This window comes from Silurus meridionalis, chromosome 2 (genome assembly GCF_014805685.1).
Source record: "Silurus meridionalis isolate SWU-2019-XX chromosome 2, ASM1480568v1, whole genome shotgun sequence".
NCBI classification, from domain to species: Eukaryota; Metazoa; Chordata; class Actinopteri; order Siluriformes; family Siluridae; genus Silurus; species Silurus meridionalis.
In genome coordinates, this window is record NC_060885.1 from 23123999 (window position 1) to 23141197 (window position 17199).

General features: G+C 36.1%; 2 protein-coding genes across 2 annotated transcripts in view; one reads left to right on the forward strand and one right to left on the reverse strand.

Annotated features, from left to right (window-relative positions):
• Positions 1–11724: 11724 nt before the first annotated feature.
• Positions 11725–14242, forward strand: epcam (epithelial cell adhesion molecule). The gene is made up of 10 exons (XM_046863226.1): positions 11725–11804; positions 11978–12046; positions 12395–12496; positions 12592–12850; positions 12967–13032; positions 13129–13192; positions 13282–13380; positions 13449–13646; positions 13796–13840; positions 13930–14242. The coding sequence occupies exons 2-10, from the start codon at positions 11992–11994 to the stop codon at positions 13954–13956; spliced, it is 915 nt and encodes a 304-aa protein (XP_046719182.1). The 5' UTR covers positions 11725–11804; positions 11978–11991; the 3' UTR covers positions 13957–14242.
• A 2061-nt stretch (positions 14243–16303) lies between these two features.
• plekhh2 (pleckstrin homology domain containing, family H (with MyTH4 domain) member 2) overlaps positions 16304–17199 on the reverse strand; it is a 35349-nt gene continuing 34453 nt past the window's right edge. Inside the window, exon 30 of the mRNA XM_046835167.1 lies at positions 16304–17165. Coding sequence (XP_046691123.1) covers positions 16980–17165 — 186 coding nt within the window. The 3' untranslated portion in view covers positions 16304–16979. The remainder of the gene's footprint in view (positions 17166–17199) is intronic.

A 17199-nucleotide genomic window follows, 5' to 3' on the forward strand; every position in this document is an offset into this window, starting at 1 on the left:
ATTTTGCCTGTGGCAAAATAAACCTCTAAGAAATCAGAATCATCTTTATTGCCATTCATCATGAGTTGCATGTACAAGAAATTTGTCATGGTGTGCTGGTGCTATAAACATTTTAAAAACAATACAAACTAGGAAATTAAAATAATCAAATAATAAAAAATATATAAACACATTATACAGTGAAACTCGGTTATGTCGATGTCCTAGGGGGTTGCCAAAAAGCATCGAGATAACCGATGATCGAGATAAACGAAAATAAATATGGCGGCAATATATTAACGTGCTTGAAATTTCTTTATGTGCATGATGTGCGTTAATAAAATAAAGTTTTTTTTTACACAACAGCATTGCCGCGATTTGTTTGATGAAGGCATGCTATAAAAATGTACATACAGTACATGTTTGTTAACTGTCAGGAATCCACCTGCCACGCCTCCTTCGGCCCCCTTCGGCGTGTCAGGTGCTTTCTCGGCCGCTTTTTTGAAGCTCCCGGCTTCAATCGCGCACATATGGTGCTCGTTTAGCATCATCACCAGCTCCTATTTAAACTTCCACACTCTCACTGTCCGTTATTGTTGGTATATGTTGGTTCACAGCGGTCGTTGTTATCGCTCATGCGTATCCCGGTACGTGCCTTCCCACCGGCACTCTCTCAACGGCTGCGCTTTTCTTCCCAAAGCGCATCGCAGATTTCCCCCCCCTTTTGCTGCTCATCCCACGTTCCGCGCTGCGCTCCTACCAAGCGCGGCTTTTGCCTCCCGTTCATCGCATAACATTTCACAACAAAAGGCATATGTGCACTAACTAACAGCAGAGATTCACCAGTATACAATACAACACCTGTAGCATCTGTAAAGCTTGATTTTTCCGCCACTTTCGCGAGTTCTTCTGCGGCAGCACAGTGCCGATCGAGATAACCGACGTTAAATGGCAAATTTTTCCCCCCTTGTGCTCGAGATATTAGGGTTCGGTGACATAAAAAAGTCGACATAACCGATAAAAAATGCTTAGACAAAGCGAGAATTTGGCGGTTCCACTTCAAAAACGTCGACTTAATAGGGTTGTCGAGTTAACCGAGGTCGAGATAAGTGGGTTCCACTGTATAATGTTACTTTACATTGTAACTATACATTGTCACTAAGGTCATTAATATCTGAGTGCATTTGTATATTAAACAATTTAAATAATGATATGCATATTTGAGTATTTAAGCATGTATTTACTTTGAAAGTTTTTTCATTTTCACATATGTTAAAGTAGTGCTATTTTTTTAATAGTATTCTGATTTCGTAAGTAGTTCTTTTCACTGTGGTTTTGCTTTCATGAACACTTTTGGTTTGTGGTTGTTGGTCTTTTTTTAAATATTGGTTAGAGTCCTTTTAATGCTTTATTCTTTGGTTATTCATCCACCACTGAAAAGTATGAGTAAGGACATGACTCACCTACATTAGTGTACATGAGAGTGGTACACAGATACAACAGGCAGAGCGTGGGAGTCCTTTCCAAAGAGAGAGAGAGAGAGAGAGAGAGAGAGAGAGAGAGAGAGAGTTACAGGAAATTGGGGAAACATATCCTGTTATCGGTGTATGATTGCGATTAGTTTGCATCTAAAAAACATGAAATGTTAAGGGATTTATTAACTGTCTTGCCTAAATTTAATAAGAAATACTTCCTTTACCCCAAGCATTGGCAAAATGAAAAGTCATATAAGTAGGTGAATTCCTGGAAGCTATTAAGAAATAGCTCTGGCTTATTTTCAGTAAAGGTAATCTGTTTCTACACTGAACAAAGGCTCACCCGGATACTGTTACTGTGTTCCAGTTTCGTGAGTTATGCAACAGCATAATGCATGGCACATAAGACAGCATTTCAAAAAGAATCAGATGCTTTTTTCAGGAAAAAGTTAACTTTTACCTAAATGTGCTAAATAAATATTGGACCTAATTTAAGAAAATATCATAACTTGTCAAAGTTGAAATCTATTAAGGGGGATTGATTTAATGGATATGTACAATTTAATGAATATGTAACTGTTACTTTTATTCACATTAATGTTAGGTATGTTAGGAAATCACACAATTATATAGTATGTCCCTGATCAATTTGTTTTTGAGTATTTCCGAAACTTCTTTTAATAGAATCACTCAACTGAAGTCATTTGTAGAGATAGGACAAGCTATAGATAATGATTGCTGGGAATCCATGACGGGAAACAATTGAGAAATTCTTAGCTATAATGCAGATATCCAAAGAAATTAAATTTCAGCAATCACTGATACATGTTCGCATATGTTCTACACATACCTGTGCATTCTGGAGTAAAGAGATGAATTAAGTGGTGGAAATACTCACAGTTTACAGTTTATTATTTCAGTATATTTCTCAGCCAGTATTGATAACATGGTTTATAAACGGAGGTTAAGTAAAATAGTGGGGAATTTAGTATGCAGAAGTCAAGCTCATGTGTTGTCTGTGTGTTATTTGTTTTTTAAACACTTGCTAACTGTTGGGCAATTAACTATTTCAAGACATTCTATACATACAAATTACTAGCATAAAAAAAGAAAACAAAAAGAAGAGTTTTCTTCCTAATGGATCGCTATAGTTTGGTGGTGTAAATTTGAATAATCTGTTTTGCTTAGTCTTTGCATGAATTGATATCCAAAATATCTTTTGATGACTTTGCATTTTACATAATATGTAAGATATGATATAGCATATATAAATCTAGCAAAAATGAAGACATTAAATAATCAATTATAGCATTTAACCAGTTACTTTGAGAAAATGATTATTATATAAATCATTGCTAAATGGCATGTTACATTTATTTTCAACAATATATGTATGCTAGAATTTACATTCACAATTACTGTCCATTATTCCCTATACTCCCTAATTTAGCTTTCAGCTCGATAAACAGGAAATATGGCAACAAGAAAACAAGATTTATTATTCAGAACTAATTTACATAATTTTTTTGTATACTGTAGTTAATGTGTTTAACAGTGAATCAACCAATCAATCAATCAATCTATCTATCTATCTATCTATCTATCTATCTATCTATCTATCTATCTATCTATCTATCTATCTATCTATCTATCTATCTATCTATCTATCTATCTATCTATCTATATATATATCTATAAATATATATCTATATCTATATCTATCTATCTATCTATCTATCTATCTATCTATCTATCTATCTATCTATCTATATATATATATATATATATATATATATATATATATATATATACAGGCACAACCAAATAGGAGCTGGAATACATAGTTGTGTATAGAGACACCTTCTGACACCCTGTATATGGGAATGTAGAGACCCCCTAGGACACCCTGTATATGGGAATGTTTTCTTCTTTCGATATTTCTTATTTGTTGAAGAAAAATTTATAACAGCAGATTAAGATTACTACAGTCACTAGCTCAAGAATTATAATCCTAACAATCATACAACAAATGACGTTTGAACAAAATATGAAGTAAATTTTAAATAAGAGATAAGAATACCAATGGCTGTTCTATTGATTAAAATCATACAACAAGGTAATAAATAGAAATATTTACTTACTGCATGTCTTAAAGATGGACTAAGGTATAAGAGGCTGGCATTGGGGACAGAGAGTGAGATATTCCTTCCAGACTGCTCTTTGTGACTGTGTCCCCCCTACATGAAGACGCTTCTTCTATATCCAACTTATGTACCTCTTTTGATTCTGACCACAATGGGCCATCTTACAACCTGCTGATATCTTAAACCAGCAGAAAAGGTAACACCCATATTCTGATACACATGTTTTGTTCTCCCAGTAAATAACTATTCCCAATGGCCTCATTCTTGTCCTATTTCACAAAACATTTGTGCTAAAGAATGAAGAATCTTATTTCATTTTTAAAATTTCTTGCTCAAGATACCTGTTGCCCTCTGGATATTTCCATGTTGCATATGAGTATAACGTTATAAGTATAAAGATGAAAAGAGAAATGGTGTAGGGGTGATCATGAAGGAAGAGTACAGTAAGAGTGTAGTGGAGGTGAAGAGAGTTTCTGATAGGGTGATGAACATGAAGCTGGAAGTTAAAGGGATCATGATAAATGTCGGCTGTGAGATGGAGGAGAAGGAATGATTCTGGAGTGAATTAGATGAAGTGGTAGATGTTGTACCTAAGAATGAACGATTGTTGATTGGGGCAGACTTTAATGGGCATGTAGGTGAAGGGAACAGAGGTGATAAGGAGGTGGGTAGGTATGGTTTTAAGGAGAGGAATGTAGAAGGGCAGATGGTGGTAGATTTCGGTAAAAGGATGGAAATGGCAGTGGTGAATATGTATTTTAAGAAGAAGGATGATCTTAGGGTGACCTATAGGAGTGGGGGAAGGTGCACACAGGTGGACTATGTTCTATGTAGGAGATGCAACCTGAAGGAGATTGGAGACTGTAAGGTGTTGGTGGGGTACAGTGTAGCTAGACAGCATCGGCTGGTGGTATGTAGGATGGTTTTGGAGGTGAAGATGAATAGGAGGAGAGTGAGGACTAAAAGAAGAATAAGATGGTGGAAGCTGAAGGAGGAAGACTGTAGTGTGAGGTTCAGGAAAGAGGTCAGACAGGGGCTCGGTGGTGGTGAAGAGGTGCTGGATGATTGGGTAACTACTGCAGGAGTGATGAGGGAGGCAGGTAGAAAAGTACTTGGTGTGACATCTGGAAATAGAAAGGAAGACAGAGAAACATGGTGTTGGAATGAGGAAGTGCAGGAGAGCATAAGGGGAAAGAGGATGGCAAAACAGAAGTGGGATCGACAGAGTGATGAGAAAAGTAGGCAGGAGTACAAGGAGATGCGGCAGCAGGTAAAGAGGATGTGGCAAAAGGCAAGGAAAAGACATATGAGGAGCTGTATGAGAGGTTGGACACTAAGGAAGGAAAAAAGGATTTGTACCAATTGGCCAGGCAGAGAGACCGAGCTGGGAAGGATGTGCTGCAAGTTAGAGCCATAAAGGGTGGAGATGGAAATGTGTTGACTAGTTAGGAGAGTGTGTTGAGAAGATGGAGGGAGTATTTTGAGCAGCTGATAAATGAGGAAAATCAGAGAGAGAGAAGTTTGGATGATGTGGGGTTGGTGAAGCAGGAAGTGGATAGGATTAGTAAGGAGGAAGTGAGAGCAACGATTAAAAGGATGAAGAGTGGAAAGTCAGTTGGACCAGATGACATACTGGTAGAAGCATGGAGATGTTTAGGAGAGATGGCAGTGGAGTTTTAAACCAAATTGTTCAACAAGATTTTGGAAGGTGAGAGGATGCCTGAGGAATGGAGAAGGAGTGTGCTGGTACCGATCTTTAAGCATAAGGGAGATGTGCAGACCTGCAGTAACTACAGGGGAATTAAGTTGATCAGTCACACCATGAAGTTATGGGAAAGAGTAGTGGAAGCCAGGCTGAGAGAAGAGGTGACCATCTGTGAGCAACATTATGGTTTCATGCCGAGGAAGAGCACCACAGATGCCTTATTTGCTTTGAGAATGTTGATGGAGAAGTATAGAGAAGGTCAGAAGGAGTTGCATTGTGGATTTGTGGATTTAGAGAAAGCGTACGACAGAGTGCCAAGAGAGGAGTTGTGGTATTGTATGAGGAAGTCAGTTGTGTCAGAGAAGTATGTGAGGGTGGTGCAGGACATGTATGAGGACAGTGTGACGGCAGTGAAGTGTCCAGTAGGAACGACAGACTGGTTCAAGGTGAAGGTTGGACTGCATCAAGACAAGGTCAGACAGGAGACTAGACTAAGCAATGCAACAGTGCAAAGCAATGAAGAGTGTGTTAGAGAAGTAAAGAAAAGAGTGCAGGCAGGGTGGAGTGGGTGGAGAAGAGTGTCAGGAGTGATTTGTGATTGAAGGGTATCTGCAAGAATGAAAGGGAAAGTTTATAGGACTGTGGTGAGACCTGCGATGTTGTATGGATTAGAGACAGTGGCATTGGGTAAGAGTCAGCAGGCGGAGCTGGAGGTAGCAAAGCTGAAGTTGTTAAGGTTTTCGTTGGGAGTGAAGAGGATGGACAAGATTAGAAATGAGTTTATTAGAGGGACAGCCCATGTAGAACGTTTTGGTGACAAGGTGAGGGAGGCAAGATTGAGATGGTTTGGACATGTGCAGAGAAGTGACATGAGTTATATTGGTAGAAGAATGCTGAGGATGGAGCCACCAGGAAGGAGGAAAAGAGGAAGACCAAGGAGGAGGTTCATGGATGTGGTGAGGGAAGACATGCAGGTAGTTGGTGTGAAAGAGGCAAATATAGAGGACAGGGTGGTATGGAGACGAATGATCCGCTGTGGCGACCCCTAATGGGAGCAGCCGAAAGAAGAAGAAGAAGATATGAGTATAACATTTGAATGGAGTGATGGATTATTTTTTTTCTTTTACTAATGTTGATATGGACCGTTTGCTGTGGTTTTAGTACATTTGTCCCCTTTAAAGGAAAGATTCAATGTAAATACAAAATAATACAAAATGATTGAGGCCCATATTATGAAACATTTCTATACTGATTGGAGTAGACTTTTCCAAGACGATAATGTCCCAATCCACAGCTGAATGCATTAATTAAATAATATGGAATGGTTTTCCTAGTCACCAGAACTTATCCCTGTTAGAAATATGGAGGATTTTGTATAATGGTACTCATCCCTCTGAAGTTGTTCCAGTGCAATGAACGTGTTCTGGTGGCTTGTGGTAGTAGAATGCAGAGTACTGAGTAGTACTGAGTAGAATGGGAGAATTTTCTATTATTTCCACCTGCAATGATTACCTCACTTAAAAAAATACTTTAACAATAATGGCCAAGATCATATTTCTCTACTGTTGTTAGACTGGATAAATAATGTTAGTGCTGAACAATGGTCACCTAGAGGTAAAAGCAGGAGATGCAATTATTTGTTGTAGTTTAATAAACTATATATATATACTATATATAATACTATATACAGTGGTATATGTATATATAATATATACTAATAATAATAGATTAGATTAGATTAGATTAGATTAGATTCAACTTTATTGTCATTGTGCAGGGTACATGTACAGAGCCAATGAAATGCAGTTAGCATCTAACCAGAAGTGCATAGATAGCTTATTTACAAGTGGCAGTGTAATAAATAAGGGTATAAAGTTATACAAAAGGTGTAGTATATGTACATATAACTGAATAAGGGTATACATAGTGTGGTTTTTATATAACTATCATACAGTATGAATTGGTATGACAGATATAGCCGTACAAAAGGAATGTCATTATATATATATATATATATATATATATATATATATATATATATATATATATATATATACATACATACACACACAGAATAAACAGAATAAATATGGATGGACATACTGAAGTGTAATGATTTTATTATGATTATCGTTATCGTTATTGTATTTTATAGTTTTTAGTTTTAATATATACTGTATATAATTAGTACTAGAGAATAATTACATTTTTGAATGTAGTTTAACTGCACATATATTTACTTTATAGTTGATTATAATTGTATGCATATCAAAAGCTTTGTATTTTTTTTTAAGTATTGACTTTTAAATAATAAATGTGCTCAGAGTGGTATATGAAATCACTACTTGATGTGCAGCTATTTGCACTGTAACACTCGAACCATGTAAACACACTTAGACAACCACTGTTATGCTTTCTGAATTTGTGGGCTTTGCGCAGCAGACAACTTTAGAAAACCTGGAATTTCATGATAATTTTATGCTTGAGGTGGTGATACAAAAATAATCTTTGTGTAATTTTAGTAATCTGTAAAATAGAAACACTACCATGTTAAATAATAGAATTTTTGACAGAAATGTTTTGGGTTTATGTTGTGCTGCTTTTGTCTTTATTAGCAAACCAAGAAATTCAGTTCTATGTTGTTCTACATTCATACTGTAGATTGTTTTAACTAGTGGTGTTTTGGTACAAACGTGCTGACCAAAAATTTAGCATTGTAACTAACTGAATGCAGGCACATTAAGGTATACTATATATAATAGTTACATGTGGCAGAGTTTATTTGGAGTATTTTAGACAAATTAAATGTGATGATTTTATTACAAGGATCACAATTTTAATATTATTGTCAGTAACACATTTATGACAGTTAAATAATGAGCCAAAATGTTGCACCATGTAGCCCATCCATAAAGACCTATTCAAAATGTCAGTCCTTTCAACAACAAAAACGACACCTGGACCATGAAATACTGCTATATTAAATGAAGTGGGAGCATTAAACAACCACTGAAAGTCAGAATTAACCATGGCTCTCATGACTTTGATGTCCCTAATGACCATAAAAATAAAATATTAGAGTTTTGAAAATAGAAATAGGTTAACATGCTTAGTTGACAATGTCGCATTTCTGCAATGGTTCATTTATTGTCCATAATGTAACAGAATCAAAATAGAACAATTCTATTTTTGAATAAATAATCTTTTGTTATTACTTAATCATAATAATTCAGTAAGTAACTTTCAATGTGTTGTACCAATCATGCCATTGGTAGGAATTTTACCTTTTCTTTTTAAGTTTAGAATTATTTTGTAATGGGACCTGAAATGTGAATTGTTTGGTGACCTGAATGGTTTATGAAGCTTTGTTGACTTTCTTACATTGAGCAGGAGAAATCACCAACCAACGTTAAAGTTATAATATTCCTTACTGCATTATTATTATTATTATTATTATTATTATTATTATTATTATTATTATTATTTTTATTTAAAAACAAGCAACACAATAAATATGGCTCTGATAAATTATTTCCTCCACACATTTAGCTAATGCTCATGAAATAAATCTGTCCTGAGAGTATACACTCTCAGAACACCTTCACCACAGCAGATGTCTGCAGAGCTCACAGCATCATCAAGGACTCTTCACATCCCAGTCATAAACTGTTTAACCTCCTTCCATCACGAAGGAGATACAGAAACTTACGCACCAGAACCAGCAGGTTCAGGGACAGCTTTTTTCCATCCACCATCACACTACTGAACTCAACACTACACCGCTAAATCACTACAAAACAAACATAAACAAAAGACTGTATATAACCTCTGTACAATACATGTACATACTTCATATTATATCTTTTCACTCCTCATTACATCAGCACTTTTTATATCTGTATGTATATTTATCATTACTGTACATTCTGCCCAACATTTCACATTAATCTGTATATAATGTATGTGTATATATTTATATATATATATATATTTTTTATATATAGTAACTCCTTAATGCCATAATCTTGTGATCTGTAACCTTTCATTTCTGCACATTTTTCTTAATTACTGTACACCTTTATATTTATTCACTGTACTTCTGAATGTCCACACATCTCTGCACTGAAATAGCCTTTATATTTATTCACTGTATATACTTCATATATATACCACTGCTGTAAATATGCCAGATAGTTATCCGCACTGTAAATATGCTAGATATTTATCTGCACTTTTGCACGACTGCTACATTTTGCACTTCTGGTAGATGCCAAACTGCATTTCGTTGCTGTGTACCTGTACAATGCAATGACAATAAAGTTGTATCTATCTATCTATCTATCTATCTATCTATCTATCTATCTATCTATCTATCTATCTATCTATCTATCTATCTATCTATCTATCTATCTATCTATCTACACAGAGCACTTTTACATTTAAAAGGGCTCTGGCTACAGACGATGTGAAAACTCCTAATGTAATCAGACTTATCTGTGAGATGACGTTTCCGTATGACTTTTTCCGTATAAGAGACTGTAATTATTTACTTTAACTCAGCGGTATCTTTGTAGCTCTCTTTGCCTTGTCCTGAAGTAAGTATTTGTTCCACCACTGCTCTCGTGTTTAGAAACCACAGCCTAATATTATTTCTTAAACAATATTCGGTAGATAAACATGAGGCATATAAAATGAGGTGATGTCAGGTTTCATGCTGGATCTGAAAACTGATAGTGTGACGTCAGTTAGGGAAACTCACAATAATCACTCAAATATCCTGGGACTGAAAGTGATAAAACCTTTACTGTCATGATCTGAACTACAGTGGAAAAAATGGAGGACAAGTTTAATTTCATAATTGAAATTTATATGCCGTATTGTAAGCTTATAGAACTTGTAGGCTTAGGTAGCCATGTCGCCTGGGGCACCACCTCTTGTCGAAACTTGTCTATCCAGTTTGTATCTAGATTCCTTGTTAGTCAGAGAGAAAATAATAGACCTTGTCAAAACAGAGACATATAGAAACCTAACTCTTACCATAACATTTCTCACACATTGTAACACAACTGGGCCTTTAATGATACTGGAGCATTCGACGCTTTTCCTGATGTTTATGTAATCATTGAATAATCATAATACATAATCAAATATAATAAACTGAAAAGACGTTCTAAAGTACAAAAAAATAGAAAGCAGATGCCGGAAAATCATTTAAATATAGATCAAATGCATCTTTCATTTACTTACAACCATAACCACAAAGCACACACAAAAAAACAACCCCCAACACACACACACACACACACACACACACACAATAAATACCATTAGCTGAAGTTACCTAAACGGCTGGTATGTGTACAGTATTAAAACAAATCTATCTTTAAGGTAAATCATTTCAACATTTCTTTTTTAATGGTAAAAAAAGATGTATGTATTTTCTTGTTAATCTGTTTAACTGTTGAAAGTTGTGCTAGGATAGCTAACAAGTCAACACTAGCTTTGATTACACGATTTATTCAAAAAACAAGAAAGCATAGGTTTTATATTTTCATTAAACTAATTAGAGGTGTTTTTAGATGGGGGTAGGGGGAATGTGTGTGTGCGTGTGTGAAAAACGACTGATTTTAGAAAATCTTTTGATGGATCTGATTTTCTGATGCTGTTGCCTCTACAAAATAGAGTATGATTTTGAAGAGATACAAATGCCTGCTTCTGAAGCCTGTTTACGGGATTCTTTTTGTATTATTGTAATGATTATTAGATATGATACATATCATATCAAGATATGGATATAAGGATGTCTTTTTTGTTGTTGGAAAGGAAAGTATAAAAATAGAGAAAATGAATGAGGCTAATAAAGTTTCTGCACTTCATAGATACTGGAAAAAATGGTAACTTGTTGATTATAAATAAATAAATAAATAAATAAATAAATATATATATATATATATATATATATATATATATAATTGTTTTGATCAGATGAAAATGTATTTCATAGTAACAAATGATCAGCTTTAATTCAGGTACACTTTGAGGAAAAACCTTTTTATATCTGTACTTTATATCTGGGAACATAGAACATAAAAATATAAATAAATGTATAAAGTGCAGCAATGATTCAGTGTTTCATAGATACTAATATTTATATATAATCTGGTATCAATTATTTTCTCCATCACGTAAAATAATATTTTATAGTAAGATGATCTCTACGTGAAAAAAAATGGGTTTTGTTCATATGAAAAGAAAAAAATAATAACAACAATAATGAAAAATAAATAAATGCATGATGTGTGGGAATGAAGGAGAGTTTGAACGAAACTCAGGGACGATGAGGCCGAAACAGGAGTTGTGTGCCATATATGGTAACGAGGAAGTGATGTGAGCCTTTGAAGTGTTTCTCCGCCCACATTCTGACTCACCTGACGTCGATTTAAACCCACAGTATAATAGTGAGTGCAGGCAGGTAGCGTTAGTAACGTTCAGCCGCATCAGGTGAGGACCTCCACAGTGCTCTGCTTAAAGCTTTATGTCTGAAAGGAATACTTTTTTGGATTATAGTTGATTTTTATACTTGGATTTTCAAGGAAACTAATCCGAAGAAAAGATTGTACTACAGTGTGGCATTTGATACAGTTTTTAAGTAATCTTTTTTTCTTTCTTTCTAGAGCTCGCATCCATAATGAGGGATATAATTGTTCTGTGTCTTCTGGCGCTCGTTGCTGGCGCTTCAGCATGTAAGTGTTTTTATGACTTTTATCTGTTTTTATTACCTGCTTATCATGTGGATATAGATTATACTTCCAATAAACTATAAAGATGTTAAAAGCCGATTGAAATTAGTTAGTTTTCTCCTTACTCCTTTTGTGTAATTGGTTTGTTGAAGTAATAAAACGCTAAAGAAGCAGGTAGGCCTGCAGGTAGGGGTGGGGGAGGGGCGGGCGTTTCGCTGTCGCTGCACCTGATTTCAAGATGGCTCCTGCGACCTGCCACACCCGTGGCTTTTCAGCGCCTAGTATCTACCATAGGCGCGACCGAATTCTCTGGTCACAAAACCAACCCTCTCAACCTTTTATTTTTCTTAGGTACTTGCAAATCCATGAAATGGGCGAACTGTGAAGAAAATCCATGTACGTGCACACTACTTGTTGGCAATGCCGTGAAGCAACCGATCAACTGTGATCAGCGTAAGTTAATCTTTATTTGAATGTTGGGGAGAAAATGTGGTCCTTAACGAATTGTTGTATGGTTTAGGTGACTAATGTGCTGTGTTCTCTTCCAGTGATTCCCAAATGCTTCCTCATGAAGGCTGAGATGTACCGTGCGAGGAATAACCTCTCTACTAGGTCTTTTGGTGGGAAGCCAGTCGAGACCGCGTTTGTGGATAACGATGGGATCTACGATCCGGACTGTGAGAGTGATGGCCGTTTCAAGGCTATTCAGTGTAACAACACTGAAACTTGCTGGTGTGTCAACAGCGCCGGTGTCCGCCGGACTGATAAAGCAGACAAGAACCTGAAGTGCGAGCCAGTGGAGACCTAGTGAGTGTCCTTCTTCTAGAAGCACTTGAGTATTTGCCTGTGTGCTGTTTTGTTGGTGTTGGTATGTTTTTGTTCTTTATTGAAGTACGATTGCTAAAAGCACGTCTTTCCTTTAGTTGGGTCCGCCTTGAGCTGAAACACAAGGATCAACCTACCCCGCTTGATCTGACGCAACTGAGGACGTATGTGTTCTTGAAATTTTGGTTTTGTTTAGAAGAATACGTTCAAATTATTTCGTAGTAGTTTGACTGACTTTTCTTTCCTTGTGTGTACCAAAGTGGGATCGAAAACACCTTTTTAAGCCGTTATGCAATCAACAAAACTTTTGTCGATAAAGTTGAGGTAAGATTTATAGGTCACTTTCAGAAGTATTGAAATGTCCAGGTTAAAGGCTTTTGAGTAACTTTGATTTTGGTCTGTTTGTATTTCAGTATGACCCAAATGGGCGTATGATCGTTGTCGATCTGAAGAAGCCTATGGGAGACCGTACTGTAGACCTGCCCCGCTTGTCTTACTACTTGGAGAAAGATGTAGGTTCTTTAGCCCCTTTTTAAAAATTAATTGTTGTGCTTTATATTAACACTGCTTTTGTTTACAGGTGAAAATCTTGCCCCTTTTCAAAGAGCAAACTGGGTTTTCAGTCGGCGTCAACGGAAACCCGGTGGAAATGGAGAACATCCTGGTCTACTATGTAGATGAGAAGGCGCCTACTTTCACAATGTCCAAACTGACTGGCGGTGTGATTGCTGTGATTGTGGTTGTAATCCTTATTCTGCTCATTGGCCTCCTAATTCTGGTCAGTAAAACACGTTTTTTTTTTTTTTTTTTCTTGTGGTGTATTTGTATTAATACTGGTTTTAGGTTTAGGTGTTTTTTAATTCTGTCAACACTTTTTTATTTTTTTTTTATTATTTAATATTTTTTCCCTCTTGTGACTTCCTGCAGTTTTTTGCCAAGAGGAAGGAGCAGGCCAAATACAGCAAGGCACAGGTATTTCAATTTGTTTTTTTTTTTTGTATCCTGACTGTGGTTTAAAAACCCTCATTTGCTTATAACAACTTTCCTGTTTTGCTTTACAGCCCAGAGAGATGGAGACCATGTCATAAAAGCTGCCAAGGCCTACAACTGTTAGTCTTTAAACTCTGGAGTCCCTTGCACTCATCTGCTGTATATTAATTTTTTGGGGGGTGTTCATTTTCTGTGTAATGTTTTAAATAAGTGCCTGTTACATGCTTTAAGCTTTTATGGTTGAAGCTTCTCTTCTGATCAGGATGGAGAAATGTCTGCCTTGATTTGTCTGAATATAGCCATTTTTAGTTTTAAGATATTTGGTTTAATTAATACATGTACAGTTTGTCAAGTGTCATTGTTTTTAATAAAAAGTTTGTCTTAGTTCTGTCTTCTATTGCATATTTGGGTTTGGGGGGGCTCAAAGACTGCAGAGTTTAATGAGTAGACTGACATGCAAACTGTAGTGCTTTATAGGTGGTTAGCCGCAGGGAAGTGGTTTTATTTTCCGGGGTGGGGGGTTAGATGGTAGCTATCTGGGTGTGATTGGACTGTGCTATGGAAAAACCTTACAGTTTTTTTTTGGGGGATGGGTGAAGTTATGCATTCTCCTCTATCCTTCACTGATTCTATAGATAATGTTTGCATTGTGAGCTTTATTTTTGCAAACAAATTTGATGCTACATGGTCTCTTCATAATCCCTTAGATTAAGTCTTATTTCAGACAAACATGTTTATCACCATCGATTGCAAAACTTGACCCAAGGCTTTGTAATGACTGACTGAAAACCAGCATTACAAGTTCTATTCTCTTGAGTTCTCACACTGGCTGTTGTTACTTGAACACAATGGATTTTAAAAACAAGGCCCCCCCCCTTCTCTCTCTACCACGGCCATGTAATTGGAAACCATGGTGAGGGGGTCTATCATGCCCACACTTGCATACTGCTTGTGATTACAGCCCTGCAAATGTCACCAACTAAGGCAGATAATTTTATAGTTGTTACATTAATCATGTCAAGTTTTAAATGGTTTTGGAATAATCTAGTCTGCTATTATTGATCAACAAGGGATGAAAGTCCCAGAATAGTGCATTAGCCGGAGCCCTCAGTTTCGTTGAAAGCACGCTCTGAATGCTCTTCCTGTTCGTTCAGTTGAGAAATGTGCTGAAGTGCCACACCTGTTCTCGCAAAGCAACCAACATATTTAAATCCTGTGGCTTACATCTGCAGTGAAAATTTGTGGGTTTTTTTTTATCTTCACAAACTCCAAATAAACAATGTTTAAAACATGTTTTTTCTTTACTTAATTACTAATTTAACTCAAAATGATTGAACCACATGGAAAAAAACCCCAGCTCAGATGTGAAGGTTAAAGTTTGTGAGATACTAACCCTCACTGGAATCAGGTTAGACCAGACCATCCCGGATTCATGTGTGTTACAGTGGACTTGTCTTAATGTAAAACCAGGTTTCTCTTTGTGCCTTTCAGTGGATATATTTCATTCGAATAGCAAGTGTGTTTAACTTTTAACAGCAAATTCTTTGATGGCTAACTCTTTGGGTAAAAATTAACTTGTCCATATTTGACAATCTTCTGCTCAGTAGTCCTTTGAATGGAACCTAATGTCCATTGCTCTGAACAAACGTGAACATGAATGTATAAATCCTGTTCTTTTGTGTCATTGAATTAATTTCAGCATTTAAAGCTTAATATAAAAATAAATGAAACGCATTACTTTAATTCAACGCTATTTGCCACAGCAGGCTGTATTCATACTGTATTCATACAGTATATATTTAAAATAATCAAATGTAATGAATCATTAAAACAATACAAGTGTCAATTAGCCAGCTTTTACATTTTTTTTTTTAATGTATTTTTTTATTCTTTTCCACAACACAACCTGCATCGTTAAATTTCAGAGTCCAGTTCAAACAGGTTTGGGTGGGTCAAGTTTGTACTCGTACCAGAAAAAGGGATGTCTCTCTCAGTGTATTTCCTTGGTAACCATGGGAGGGTAAATGTAACGAACCAATCCGCTGAGATGTAGGTGGGACGTTAGGTGTACAACAATGTTGCTGCTCAAGGTTACCTGAAACCTGAGTGGCTTATGGGAAATTTCAGCAATCGTCATCTTTTTTTCTTTTTGAAAATCGTTTCATATAACACAGAAAAACAATAGAATACTTCAAACGAATTTTACTTCGGTGTACAAAAAGAGGCATGTATTAGAAGACAAGACATAAGGCAACACCTCCATGTGTACCTATCTATTTCTGAAAATATAACATCCTATTCCATTAAAGTTTACTTTAAATTACCAATAAGTAAAAATATTTACATAGAAATCATACAATTTTTCCATGTCAAATTCCTAAAAAAATGTAAAGCCTTGTTTCATACTTTTATAAATACAGATATAAAAAGGAAGCTTATTCATGCTGTTTTTATAACATAGATTTATTAAAATGTGTATACATAAAGGAAATCAGCAACAGATTCCCATTTCTACAATAAATAGGTTCAAAGTTAGAGTTTAAACATTATAGTCCCTTTATATCTACATGACACACACATGGCTTATAGTCTCAGTGTACAATTGTGTCACTTTCTATTTTCCTTAAAATTTTCAGTGATGGGAAATGATTTACCCAATCAGAAAAAAGTGAACCACCCTGTTATATACCTGCTAACGCTTCTCATTCATAAAAACAAAAACGAAAAATCCTGATCCACCTCCACAGAGAGCTCTAATTATCCTTTTCCTATCTGTACATGTTTGTATGGAAGAACATTTGGAAGACACTCCAGCATTTAGTTGACCATGAAATGATTAGAATAACAAAAAATGTTGGTCAACATTTATGTTTTCATTGAAATTATTATTCACTTGTGCAATGCTGGTTAGGACATTTTGTCCAAAACAGCTGAACCTACAGGAGACGTGCTAAGAAAAAAAAAGAAGTCTATTGTTCTAGGTTAACGAATTTATATCACAAAGAAAAGTAACACCAAAAATGCAAATCAGGTTCAAGTTCCTGTTCCCTAGGGCATGTGCAATCGACATTAAACACGATCTAGGGGTTAGATTTTAGAGTGTGTACCAATGTAAGGCACATCAGAGCAGTTTGGGTCCTTTGCCGGGTTTTCCACGTGCCACCGCAGGAGGGGATTTAGATGTGTTTTGCTCTCCAGACTGACACTGGGCCAGAAGTAGAGCTGGGGCTGAGAGATGGTGCGCTGCTGACTTCTGTTGATGGGTGCTGTTGATGTAGCCAGCCATAAGGAGTGTCAGCTCTCGGATCTGAATGAACACAGAAAGCACAGGAACATATGCA